At 56.5% G+C, this 14,017-nt stretch overlaps 1 protein-coding gene across 1 annotated transcript; it reads left to right on the top strand.

Moving 5' to 3' along the window:
* Positions 1-8,794: 8,794 nt before the first annotated feature.
* On the top strand, positions 8,795-13,667 carry IRX3 (iroquois homeobox 3). Its single transcript, XM_063410955.1, has 4 exons — positions 8,795-10,344; positions 10,822-11,929; positions 12,457-12,523; positions 13,273-13,667. Exons 1-4 carry the CDS (start codon positions 10,123-10,125, stop codon positions 13,325-13,327), a joined length of 1,452 nt encoding a protein of 483 aa, XP_063267025.1. The 5' UTR covers positions 8,795-10,122; the 3' UTR covers positions 13,328-13,667.
* Positions 13,668-14,017: the final 350 nt, after the last annotated feature.

The following is a 14,017-nucleotide window of genomic DNA, read 5'->3' as shown; positions in this document are numbered from 1 at the left end:
GCTCGCTGCGCTTGGGGAGAGCGCGGAGGGGAGAGGAACCGAGCGAGGGCGGCAGGGGCAGAGAGGACAGCGAGACGTCTGGAAATAGCGGGGAAAAGTAAAAGAGAACATTTTTAAGGAGATCGCTTTCGGAAACAGAGTGCTTGAACTAATGTGAGCAAACTGAATTTGCTAGACGTGAGTCTTTAGGAAGCTTTACGGTGAATTTTAAGGAGTAATTCATAAGAAGATATTCCTAGGCATCGCAGCCATTTAGCACATGCCACAGCTGGACTAGCAAGACGCGAAGGATCAATATTGGATCAATACAGGAGGCAAATCAATCACAAGGGTTTTCTTTTCAAAATATTTAATTAAATGTGGTGGCAAATAACTTCAGGATTTATTGTTTGATGCTAAGAGCATTACTGATTTTTCTTTTCTAAATTTCCACATGGGGACTGCCTGGTTCCTGGTCAGAGGATTATAAGAGACTAGGGAGTGGAGGAGACAGATTTCCAATATATAATAACTTGTATATATACATGATTATAGACTCACATGGTGCTTTAAATAATCCACTCTGTCGATGACTCATTCCATTAGCCCTGAAATAGAAGGCATGTCTGACTTTAGTAGATGGTTTTGTGTTTAGCCCTCAACATAAACGCACTCGGCCTTTAAAGTTAACTATGTGTCGATTTCCATCCTTTTCCCTATTCCCACGTTTTTCTTTAGGATCCAGCAGCCTACTCGGCACCCGCGGAGCTGCAGGGAGGGGAGGGGAACACGGCACAGGTCACGGGGAGGGTTTCGTTTAATGACCTGGGAACTGGGGAGTACCCGGGGCGCGGTGGGGCCGCGGGACGCTCGGGGCACGCTCGGTGTGCGGGATAAGCAGGATCGCTCGTGTGCGGAATGCTCGGGGCACGCTCGGTGTGCGGGATGCTCGGGGCACGCTCGGTGTGCGGGATGCTCGGGGAACGCTCGGTGTGCGGGATGCTCGGGGAACGCTCGGTGTGCGGAATGCTCGGGGCACGCTCGGTGTGCGGAATGTGCGGGGCACGCTCGGTGTGCGGGATGAGCGGGGCACGCTCGGTGTGCGGGATGCTCGGGGCACGCTCGGTGTGTGGGATGCTCGGGTCACGCTCAGTGTGCGGGATGAGCAGGATCGCTCGGTGTGCGGGATGCTCGGGGCACGCTCAGTGTGCGGGATACTCGGCACTGCTGGAGCCCGCCCGGCGGCCCGGCCCGGCCGCTGGGGACTCACCGCCTCTCCGCGGCCCCGGGCCCGCCCCGCTCCGCTCTGCCCCGCCCCATTCCATCCCCAACCCCGTTCCCATCCCCATTCCCATCTCCATTCCCATCCTCATTCCCATCTCGCCCCGCTGCGCCCGCGCTCTCCCTCCACGGCTGCTCCCGGAGCGGTTCCCGCACCTCCTGCTCGCCCTTACTTACTTTTAACAAATCACTACAAGCCCGAGGAGCAATCAATAGCTCTGAACGATCGCGTTTGACCTCCTTAAGGAGAGGAAAGAGCAATAACGCCAGCGCCGGTTCCCCTTTCTTTCCTCCCCGCGTCCCACCGGCTGGGGCTGTGGTGAGGAGCCTCCAGCCGCGCTCCGGCCCAGCTCGCCCCTCACTTCCCGAAGGATCCCGGTGTGTGGCGGGGCTACAGCGGCTCTCTCCTTCCCTGCCTCCCTGTCTGGCAGTCTGGGGCTGTCCCGGAGGAGCCGCACATCGGCGGGGATCCCACCGCCCGCAAGGGCAGCGCGGGGCTGTGCCGGGCCCCCGCTCCGCCTGGCTAAACCCACCCCGGGCCTGCACCCCCCTCCGGGCACACCGACACCCCGAGGGGGGCTCAGCCCCTCCCCCGGGGAAGCGGGGGAGCGCCTCTGCCTTCCCCTCCCCCGGCCCGGCTGGGGTAGGTGGGGAGCGGTTCTCTCCCCCACACGCCCCTCACCCAGCGCTTTACCCACCCCAGCCGCACCTCGCCGCTCTGGGCCCGATTTAGGCTCAGTTTTCCTTGCTACACCGAGCCAGCGGTAGTGCCAGTGCCAGGCGGGTGGACAGATACCCACGGCTGTGGCCGCATTGAGGTGTCCCCTGCTCCTGCCAGGCTTGGCCTCGTCTCCGGTGACAGGAACGGCTCTTTCTGCCTTGAGGAAGTTTCCAGCCGTGGGACAGAAGCACACATGGCCCTGACATACTCATCTTGGTGGGGCTGCACTGAGAGCTGTCTCCTTTTCTTGCGGGGGGATCCCTTCCTTTTATTTTTTTCCCTACATTGGAGGAAATATTTAAAAATTATCTAAAAAAATGCAATTTAGAAAAATACCCCAGTATTAGGTGTCCCCAGTTTATGCCACACGCCGGCTGCCTGTGCTGCCTTTCCATGCCTGTCCACACGCTCCCCATCGCACACACCTGCCCTCCCGGGTGCCCCGAGCTCCCTTTCCCCTCAGCCCCGGTGCCCACTGCTCTCCCGGTGGAACAATCTCCCGGGTATGGAATGGCAGAGCTGCCCGGGAATCTCCGCGGGCTTCGTTCTCACACGGCCCCAGCTCCAGTTTGGGGCTTAAACCTGACATTTCCACCCCAACAGAGTTCTAGTGCTCGGTGGCTCGCCCCGTGTCCCGCTTCAGGTGCCAGCTGAAGGCGACAAACGCCCCTGGGAACCAAAACGTGTCACTGTCCCGGTGACGCCGGCAGGGACTCGGGGATCGCCGTGGGGAGAGCAGCGGATAAAGCGGGCCGTAGGCCGCTGATGCAGGGAGCTCCAGACACGCTCCCACCCATCGCCTCAGTCACTTCCCCCGCTTGCTCTGGTCCGGGACACTCCACGGAGCCTCCCGGGGCGGCGGAGCGCGGCTCCCGCCGCCGAGGAGGGTACAACAGCTTATTTCCTTCGCTAAGTGCTAACAGCACCTGGTTATCTGCCTAGCGTAGCGTGCTGGGGTGCTGGTAACAGCCCTGAAGCGTTTGGGGGTTTTGCAATGTCGTGAAGTCGTGGCCGGGAGTCGAGGGGACCCCGAGGGAAACGGCGCTGCCCCGGTAGGGCCCGGACATACCCGGCCACCGGCGGGGCTCTCCCCAAACCTGCTCCCTGCAGTTCCATCCGGCGCTATTGCAGATCCAGCCTCTTCCACCAAACAACAGATGCAGCCTCTAATGCAAATATTGCCATTTCCCTGCTGAATTAGCCTTGTCACTTAGCCCAGAAGCTGGCAGCGTTAAGCCAGCTTGCATTTTAATTTGGCCCTGAAGTTACTTATTTCATTATTGATCAAACATAATGCTGAATCAATGTTCATCTTGTTACCTGGGCCATTTCCATGTAATACAGTGATAGCACTGCCTGGAGTTACTCATTCCCATCCCAAAGTGACTTTACCATAAAATCAATGCTTGTTTGTTACTGATATAAGGCAGCATCCGTGGGATGAAGAGCGAATAAAGCAGTTACGCCACCGCGATCTGAAAGTTTGGAGGGAATATGTACGCGAATAAAGACTTTAATATTTAAATGTATTTTATCGGCATCAAAATCATCCTAGCCAGGCCGATGGGACAGAAAATCTCAGGCTGCAAGATGACGGGCTTTGATACTGTAGGTGTTGCCATTTGTAAACGCTACCTGGGACCTAATGGGGGAATCGTTTCTCTGTTCAGAGTATCATTACACAGCAGATGTGGGCTGTACGCTCTTCCGGGAAGGGACTGTTTTGGAAAAATAGTAATTAATACAATAGTAATTAATGATTGTGTCACAAGATTAGACTCCGCGCAGTGTTATCTTCAGCGCAGCTGCCGCTCCTTTTCTTTGCTTGTGTTTTCCCCTCCAGCTAATAAACCCAGTTACAAATTACACGGAGCCATCCCCATCCCCGGCTCTCCCGTGCGGCGGCCGGAGAGCCTGGAACACCCCACGCGAGGAATGCCCCGTTCCGCTGCCTCACGGAAAGCCTCTGGACGTGTCGTTTGAGCTGCATTTTCCACGCTTTTCTCCATCCGCCCCTCTCCCCGCTCTACACCGGATGCACCGGCCGCAGCCCGGGGGGAGACACCTCCCGGTGGGCCGGGACCCTCCGGGACAGCCCGAGATGTCTCCCACGGCCAGGACGTGCAGAGGTGTGAGCCCCGCAGCGCCGGGCGGGACCGGCCCCCCGCTGCACCGTGCGGAGGCTCCCCCCAGGGCGTGCTGGGGCACCGACCAGCAGGGAGCCGTAATCTGGGTTTAAACCCGCTGTAAAGCTCGAGAAACCCAGGACAGCCTCGGCTCCGGTTTAAAAAAGCTGCAGCCCTCCAGCCGGAGCCTGTTCCGGAGCCGCGGACATCCTCTCACCAGCGGAGGAAGGTGGGGACGGTCCCGGCCCCAAGGATAAGAGCCGGGGCTGCAGACGAGGAAGGCGTGGAGGGGAAGTTTCCCGCAGCTATGCGCACTTTGCGCCCTCTCCTCCGCTCCCGCCGGACTCACAGAGCCTCGCTGACACCGGCAAGGCGCACCGGCCACTCGTTCCCAAAGGCGACGGAAAATCTAACTGGGCACATAAAATACATTGGCATAAAATTAGTGAATTGCACTAACAGATTGTAAATCACCTAAACGGTCAAACCACAGATATGAATCACAAATTCCTATAAAGATTAATGTTTCCTAAGATTCACGGCAATTATGCAGTTTTTTGACAAAAGCCTTTTCCCAACCTATGATTCCTGAGCGCTGTTTTTTTATTATTTTTTTATTTTTTTTCTGAAGTGTTTCCAGGTTATGGTGGGGTTTCTAATGAACGATTTGCCAAAGGAAAGATTTTATTAGCACCTCTAAAAACTATAAAGTTTAACGGCAGGGAGAAGGGGAGCAGATCGGAAGTTGGGTAACACAATATACTGACCTACTGGCAACTGTCCGAACGCAAATCAACAAAGCACCACAATGGTGGGGGGTGGGGGAAATGTCAGAGAAATGGTAGGGAAAAAAGCCCACCAAGAGGCCAGCTTTGCCCCGGCAGTAACCAGGCTGTGCCCCAGCAGCCTTCGGCATCTGCTGAGAGCCCCTTACCTTTGCTTACCCCCTTGTGGTACACACTGAAGCCTGAGCTGCTTAAAAGCGGAAGAAGCGGGAGGAGAACACGCCTGCGAGCAGAAAGGGGGCATTATTTCTCGAGGAAATAGGTTGGCAGGAGGTGTACGGGACTTCGGGTCTCTCAGGCGCTATTTTTCCCTTCTCGCCTCTGTGCAGAACTGGAGATAATAGTTGGGGCTGCAGGTAACGGAGTCTGTTCTTATTCAATTTCCCTAAATGGCCTGGAGAGCACTTAAAAGCCCGGAGAGCTTCTGGCCAGCATTTTCTTATTAACTAATTTCACTTCGATCCTATTAAAGTGTATGCTTTCTAACCTTCAAATGAACCTCTCCCTCCCCCTTCTAAAACAAAGCCAATACCTTTTAATGACAGAGTAAAGCTTTTGAAAATGCTGCTACCTCCTCTCCCAACATCACACAACGCGTGGCGCATTAACAGTGGCGGGGCACCCACTCTTGCTGCGGGCCCTCCCCGCACCCACAGGACCCAGAGCACCCAGGAAGGCTCCGCCGAGGCTCGACGGTCCCAGAGCCTGGGAAAGGGCAGCCGAGCCAAGGGGAGCTGTGGACAGAGGGCGCTACAAAATGAGATTGGGCAGATTTGCCTTATTTCTCTTTGGGAAAATCTCAGCAATAATGGGTTTTAAATGGATACATATATTTACCATTTCAAAAGGGTTCTGCTGTTTCCTGGTAACGCTCACCACAAATGGTAATAATAAAAGATGAAGTATTTTTTCTCACCTTAGGTCATTAGATTTACAGACAAGGTACTAAATCATTTTAGCTCCCCAAACCTTGAAGGAAAGGCACGCACGCAGTCGTGTCCCTTTCTCTTCTCCTCCCCCTTCTGAAGAAACATGCAATGGGAACAGAGACAAAACAGTCACCGAGGCTCAAAGAATGTCTCCCTTTATTACTTTACTACTAGTAGTACTACTACTACAAATAATAGTTGAGTTGACGTTGGCTGCAGAGTGCGGATTGTCAGTGGCCGCGTCCCAAAGTCTTAACATGAAGGGTCATTAATTGTGTTTTCTTTCCAAATCATATGTCACTGCAATTAACAGATTCTGATCAAGAGACTCCTTTCAGATTGATTCCATATGTGATAAGGAATGTGCAGCTTGTTATCTATCTGTCGCCTTGGAATTATGGAAAAGCTTCAAACGTGTAATTTGAAGAGTCTTTTACCCAGCGCTTTGATCTTTCCCTCTATTTTTTAACTCTTGTTTTACTGCGGCCCTTCTCCTAATCCCACTTGTTTGTTTACCCCCCTTTCCCCGTCCCTCGTGTGCTGCGGCACGGCGCAGCTCCCACCCTGCCCGCAGCCCGGCGCCCCGCGGGAGCCAGCCTGAACCCTGAGCCCTCCCTGCAGCTCTCCCGCAACTTCCAGCGAGCCGCCCTCGGCTCCTCAGGCGGGCACTGCGACAGGGAGAGACACCCGGGGCCAGCGCCACCTCCGTCCCCGTGGTCCCCCGTGACCGGGCGGACAGGGGACAGGGGCGCGGCGGGGCGTGAGCGACAAGAACCGAGTGGAGGGTCCCGGGGGGCATCGGGGGGGGTGCGATGCTACCTACGGAGGGTGCCCGGTTCCGCAGCCCCAGAGCCGGCTGCGGGATCGGGGACGCCCCGCGGCCGCCGGAGGGAGGTTCGGTTTTTGCTCGGCGACGCTGTGAGCCGCAGGGAGAGGCGGGAGGCGAGGCCGGGGGGAGGGCGGGCGGGGTGTGTGTTTCGGGTGATAAATCAGGACCCGCTCTCCCTGCTCTGACAGGTCCCGGCCAGGAGACACGTGTCTGGCCGGCCGAGGAGCGCTCCGCCGCCACGGCTCCCCGGGGGCGGCGGCCGTCGGGCCCCGCGCCGCCGCTCCCCTCGTCGCCCTCCAGGACGGGCCGGCTCCAGCCTCTCCTCCTCATCTCCCCTCGGCTCCAGCCAGGAAAAGCGACTCCCGCTCGGCTTCGCTCTTCCCTTGCTATTTCCTCGTCCGTGGGGAACGGGCTCTCTCCGTTCCCTGCTGGCTCCGTCGCCGCCTCCCGCTCTCCCTGCCCTGCCGAGCTCCTCTCCTCGCCCGGCCCCAGCCGCGCGCCGTCCGCGTTCGTCCCGTCCCGCACCGGCCCTCCCGCTGCCAGAGGCGCTTCTCGCCGTGGGCATCGCTCCGCAGCCCGGGAAGTCGTCTCCTTTCCTCCTGCTCTTCCCTACCGTTTGCTGTCTTCTCCGCTTTCTTTTCCCTCCCTCTCAGCCAAGAACGGCATCCCCGCAGATTTCTCCTCCTGTCCACTCGGTACAGCTATGCTTCCTCTCAGTTTGTTTCCCATTAATAAAACATCCCTCACCCTCATCCTGACCTAGGTCCATTTGCACCCATAAATTTCTCTCCTCCCGTGTCTCCCTCTCGGCTGCCCACCGCCACTTACCCGCGGTGCCCCCTCCCGGCTCCGGGGACACCCCCCGGCCGTCCCCGCACCAGCACCGCCCGCCGCTGCCGGCGGCTCCCGCGGGGAACAACTCATATTGATTGTGCTGTTGATTAAAAATCAGAAAAGAATCCCGCCAGCTTTGACACTCCGCGCCAGCCGTGCAGCCACAAAAAGCTGGGTCCCGTTTCGTGGGACACGCGTGTACCCCCGTGCCCGCGCGTGGAACACCGGAGTGGCGAGCAGCACCGCATCAAGCGGCAGCGGATTTACCCCAAGTGTCATATCCGCCCCTTTTCCCTCAGAAGCAGGTATTTTTAAAAGTCTGCACCCAAACTCTCCCCCTTGACATCGCGTCGCTGCCTCTACAGAAAAGTTTAAAGCACATCAGGATGTGGCGTTCACTGCCTGTTTTCCTTTTGAGTAAAAAAGAAATAAACCTATAACTGAATTTAATATTTTATCTCCCTTGCTTTGCACTATCAAAAGCAACAACGTTGAATAGAAGAAAATAAATTCCTCCAACCCAGAGTTGTTTTTGCACTAGATTAGCAGATAGGAAATGCTATAAAGATGAACTTAATACGATTAGAGATGTTTCCTACAGATTTTCATATATTGATTCAGGGAATTTTAATTCTGGAGCTTGCTTTGCTATAATCCGCATTTATTACAAGCTGATACAGTTTTATTATAGCAAGCTATCAAGGTCGATTCCTTTAACTGCATAATCTGACATGAATTTCATTTTTAAAGAAATGTAGTTATAAAAATCCATACTGTGGGCACAGTGGTTATATTGTACCTAAATCATATTTTAAAGGCAATAAATCCAGAGAGTATTTAGGAAGAGAGGGGAGTACTGTTAAACGGCTCTCCTTCAGCTGCAACTCCTCAAAAGACCTTTCAAACTTTTTCTTTTATTTAAACAACCGAGTATTTTAAAAAGCAGATAACGCTGGCAGGTTCAGGTCTCCTTTCCTTTCAGGCTGTGTGAACTTTTTCGGTTCCAGCCCAGGCTCTTCCTCTACCCGCAGCAGCGGAGCAGGGCACACCGGCGCTTGCCAAAGACGCGCCGTGATTGAACTGTATTTTAACTACTCTTAAAAAGCTAAATTGCAACTCACGCTGGTTTCAGAGAGGGATATGGGGGGGAGGGGGGGGCAGCAACAACAACATCAATAACAAAATACAAACCGTAATTTAAAATGTGTGGATCATAAAAAAACCCAAAGCTTATTCTGTAATTAAACCGTATCTTGACTCCTTCCCAACAGCTCCTTGCAAACCCGTGCCACTGCTCCCTTTGCAAATGTTGTACGTACCAGGTACTTCCTTCTTAGCCTTGTAGTGATTCAGAACAGAGGGAATAAGCAAAATGATCATAAATTTCCTAATTAGAGATTTCGCACCAAGACAAAAAGGTGTTAATGAGTTTAATTCCAGTGCCTGTCATTGTCCCTTTTTTCACACCACTTATTTACTAATGGCCCAGAGGGCTGCTCCCGTCTCTCCTTTGTTAAGATTTTAATTTGCCTTCTTTTCTGCCTTTGATGTAAAATTGTGACCTACAACTCTTTGAAGTCCCTTATTAGGAGGAAAATTAACTTAGCTTTTCCACTGTATCTGCGCACTGTTAGCCCAGACAAAATGTAGAGAACTCCTTAAAGATCCAGTACATTAGGAAAATTTTCAAGGTAGTTCTGGAAATGCAAACTTTATAAAATAGACTTTTAAATGTTTTTAATCTAAATTAGGAGATGTAACCCTCGCAAAGGCCAGAGCGGGAGAAGGGAAGAAGAGAATATTATAATAAAGAAAACAAAATTAATCTGGGCAAGGAAAGGTTGTAAATCTAAAAATGTGAAAAGGGGAACTGGGGGATACTGTTGGTGTGAGCCTTTATTTTCAAATGTCAGAACTTTTCCCTGTCCCTCTCGTGTACTGCTCACAAATGACACCCCGGCTTCCTACGCTCTGGGTGAGGGGGGGCGGGGTGCGCTAAGAAAGAAATTATATCTAAATCTATCTCTATATAATTAGAATATCATGAGGCAGGGTTAAACCTTTGTAAAACACACAACTGATTGGCGATCGCTAAAACGAGATTTGAAAGCAACTCAAATAAAAGATCGCGACGTCAGTAAACAGATTTAGAAAAAAAAAAAAAAAAAGAGGGGGGGAAAAAGCAGCTAGTGACAAACCCGGCGAGAGCGAGCTCTGGGCATGAGAGAGAGAGGGAGGCAGAGGGAGAGAGAGACTTAAAAGAAATAGGAGGGGCTTGTGAGAGACTAGAAATGTCAATCAGAGCCCAGAGTCCCAATAATCTCAGGCAATCTGTTAGGACCTGACCTGGGTCCACTCAGATCAATAGGAAAAGTGAGAGAAGAAAGAAGCGATCGGATCGTTTACCGCGGCGGCCGAGGACAGGAGGGAGCCCGCGGCCTCCGCGCACCCCCGGCTCCCCCCCATGTCTGCCGGAGTTTGCGGGAGGCGCTGAAAGTGCTGGCGGCCGGCGAGGGCGAGCGACCCGGCTCCCTCCTCCGCTCCCGGCCCTGCTACTTTCTCCCCTTTCTCTCCCTTCTTCCTCTCGTCTCCCCCCCTCCTCTTCCTCCTCCCCCCTCCCCTACCCCGCTCCCCCAGCATGTCTTTCCCCCAGCTGGGCTACCAGTACATCAGGCCGCTGTACCCGGCGGAGCGCCCGGGGAGCGGCGGCTCCCGCGGCGGCGCCGAGCTGGCCCCGTCCGGGACCCTCTCCAACGTGCTCTCCTCCATGTACGGCGCGCCCTACGCCGCCGCCGCCGCCGCCCAGGGCTACGGAGCCTTCCTGCCCTACGCCGCAGAGCTGCCCATCTTCCCCCAGCTGGTAAGAGGCCCCCGGGGCTCGCCGCTCGCTCCCCGGGGCGCTCGGTTCGCGCTGGGGATCGGCCCGGGGGGAGCCGGGGGAGACGCCGGGAGGGCTGTCAGGGGAGAGACGGGAGCTACCGCAGCTCTGCCCGAAGAGCCGCCGGAGAGCGGCAGGGCTGGAACGGCGGCCCCGCAGCGTCCTCCCGCTCCTCCTGGGGGTTTGACGGTGGCGGGGACCGGCCCCAGCAGCCGCCGGCCCGCCGCGCACACGCAGGTGGGGAGCCGCTCCTGCTCCCGGGGCACCGGCGGGGCCCGGGCTGCCGGGGCCGCGGCGCGCCCGGGATCGGCGCCGGGGCGCTCCGCGGTGGGGGAGGCAGCGCGGCCCGGCCGCCGCGCCGGTGCCGACGGGCTCGGTTCCCGGGAGTGGCAGCGGGACGGAGCGGACCCGGGCCCGGCGCTCCATCTCAGGCGGGCCGCCCCTTCCCTCTCGCTGCAGGGCGCCCAGTACGAGCTGAAGGAGAGCCCGGGGGTGCAGCACGCCGCCTTTCCCCCCCACCACCCTGCCTTCTACCCCTACGGGCAGTACCAGTTCGGGGACCCGTCGCGGCCCAAGAACGCCACTCGGGAAAGCACCAGCACCCTCAAGGCCTGGCTCAACGAGCACCGGAAAAATCCCTACCCCACCAAGGGCGAGAAGATCATGCTGGCCATCATCACCAAAATGACCCTCACCCAGGTCTCCACCTGGTTTGCCAACGCGCGGCGGCGGCTCAAGAAGGAGAACAAAATGACCTGGGCCCCCCGCAGCAGGACGGACGAGGAGGGCAACTCCTACGGGAGCGACCACGAGGGGGAAGAGGACAAGAGGGAGGACGAGGAGGAGATCGACCTCGAGAACATCGACACGGAGAATATCGAAAGCAATAAGGACGAGCTCGAGGACGATCTACAGGATGCCGACCTCCTGCACTCTGACTCCAAGACGGACTCGGAGGGATCCGAAGGCTTCGAGGACTTGCCCGGCTCCGAGGAGCGCTACGACAAGGCCTCCGAAGGGGAGCCGCACCACCTCCGCCACCACCACCTGCACCACCACCACCATCACCACCACCACCACAAGTGCGAGCTGCCCGCCACGGCCGCACCCCTCGGTCCGGAGCCCCTCAAGCCTGCGCTCCCGCCACCGCCGCCCCACCTCTCTCCCCCCTCCTCTGCTTCTTCCTCCGCCGCCTCCTCCCCGACGGACGGCACTTTGGCCGGCGCCTTGCCGAAACCCAAGATCTGGTCGCTGGCCGAGACGGCCACCAGCCCGGACAACCCCCGCAAGTCTCCCGGCGGCGGCTCTCCGCCGGCGGCCGCCCCCCAGCCGCTGCCGCTGCCCACCCCGCCGCCCCACAGACTCGTCTCCTCCTGCCCCCTGGGCAAGTTCCCCAACTGGACCAACCGCGCATTCCCGGCCCACCACCACCACCACCCCCCGCACCCGCTGGCCTTACTGAACACTCCCCACCTGCTGGGGCTGGGGGCCGCCTCCGCCGCCCCCCCCGCCGCCGCCTTCCCGCGGCCCGCGGACCAGGCGCAGAGCGCGGAGCCCGTCGGAGCAGGTGACCGCTGAGGGACGCGGCGGGGACGGGCCGGGCCGGCGGCCGCCGCGGGGTCTCGGCGGTGCGGAGCGGAGCGGAGCCCAGTGCGGGGCCCAGTGCGTGCGGCCGCGGCGGGGGGCGCGGCCCCGCGCGGTTCTGGCGGTGCCCCCGGCCCGGCGCGGTCCGGCTCTGCGCGGAGCAGCCGTCGGGGCGCAGGTGGCGGCGGGCGGCCGCGGGGGCCCCGGGGGCGGTGGCGGGGTTCTCCTGGCCGGGGGGGTAGTCTCGATCCCCGAGAATTACCTTCCTCCAACGGAGATAATTTTTGTTGCTGTCGTTGTCGCTTTTGCGGGAAGGACCCGGCCGCCAGGTCAGGCTCGCTGCGGGGTCAGTGTGTTTTCTCTGACGGTCGCCTCTGCAAGCAGAGCAGTCGGTGTGTCGTATTTGCAACTCGCTGAGAAAAGAGCTTAAATCTCGAGGCTTAATTCAGGAATGGGAGGAATAAAACAGGGGCTATAAAGGAACGCTTTTTTCCCCCCTTCTCTTTTTAGATCGATCTAGTGCCTTGGAAGTAGAGAAAAAGTTACTAAAGACAGCTTTCCAGCCAGTGCAGAGGCGGTAAGAGATGGCTCCCTCCGTCTCCTCGGGATGTATGGAGGCAGTTGTAAATGGTTAGCTTATTTTCTCCGCTTCTTTAGGTTCCCTTTCCAGGGCGGTTTCTTGTTCTTCCTCTGCATGCGTGGTGGGTTATTGTGTTTATCTATTTTCTTTGCTGTTCTCCGGTGTGATCCCCGGGAGCGATTGCCGCGGGCAGGCCGAGCTGCGCTCGGGGGTGTTGGGGCTGCGCGGCTGCGGAGCCCGGGCGCGGGTCGCCCCTGGCCCGGGAGCTCATCCCTGAGCACCCCGCAGAGCGAATCACCACCCGCCGCTGTCGCTTGGCCGGGCTGAGAGGCACCGAGGCAGCAGAAAATAGTAAAATAAAGTATAAATTAAAAAATATACTAATAATAATGATAATGAAAGCGAAAGAAACAAACAAAAAACCTCCAAAAAACCCCCCACACAGAGTATGAAAGCTGAAGAGGCTGAGCCTTGCCGCCCCAAATTTGGCGTAGCAGTCACTCAGTTTCAATGAGAAACCAATTACCCTTTTGATTGATTGAAACCACGGGGATCGGGCCCGCCGTGTTTTCGTAGCTAAATACATTTACTATGTCATTCTGAAAACTTTTTATATTTATAAATCTATTACAATAATAACAACAACAACAAAACCAGAGCTATCTGCAGTTACAAATATTGTGCCAGCCCAAGCTCACTAGAAATCCTATTAAATATATTTTTTTTCTGTGTCATTTTTTTTCCAGGCCCCAGAACCAACTTGACGCCGCTATGGTTCTATCGGCGCTCTCATCATCATAGTTAATTTTTTATTGTTGTTGTAATGGTTGTAAAAAAATCTCTGTATAGTTACAACTTGTAAGCATGTCCGTATATTAAAATTCAAAAGGAAAAAAAAACCAACCCGCTTCTGTACTATCACCTGGGTTAGCTGAGCTGTGAGATTTTTTCGGAAGTCCAGTGAGAATTAGGTGTTTCCCCCCTTTTTATTTTTCTTTTTTTCTTTTTTCTTTCTTTTTCTTTCTTTTTTTTTTTTTTTTTTGGTTGTTGTTGCTTGTTTTTGTACATACCGTAAAAATGTACATATGTGTGAACCAAATTGTACAAGAAAGTATATATTTTTGGCTAATAAATAAACTGTTGCCACTTTGACTACACTCTCGTTTCCCCCCTTCTGGAGTTGTTTTCCTCCCGCAGTCCCGCCCCACTCCTGCCCCAGCCGCTCCCGGCCGGTCACTGTTAGAGCGGGGCTGCCGGGAGCGGCGGGGCCGAACCGGGCCGGGTCAGCGGCGGGGCTGGGCCGGGTCAGCGCCCAGGCGGTCAGCAGCGGGACCGGGAGGGTCAGCGGCCGAGCCGGGTCAGCAGCGGTGCCGAGCTGGGCCGGGTCAGTGGCGGCGCCGAACCGGGCCGGGTCAGCAGCGGTGCCGGGCCGGGTTCAGCAGCGGGGCCGTGCCGGGCCGGGCCGCGCTTCCCGCGGCCGCGGCATCGCTG

Source organism: Prinia subflava, chromosome 13 (assembly GCF_021018805.1).
Source record: "Prinia subflava isolate CZ2003 ecotype Zambia chromosome 13, Cam_Psub_1.2, whole genome shotgun sequence".
Classification (NCBI taxonomy): Eukaryota; Metazoa; Chordata; class Aves; order Passeriformes; family Cisticolidae; genus Prinia; species Prinia subflava.
This window is presented reverse-complemented; position numbering and strand designations above follow the sequence as displayed.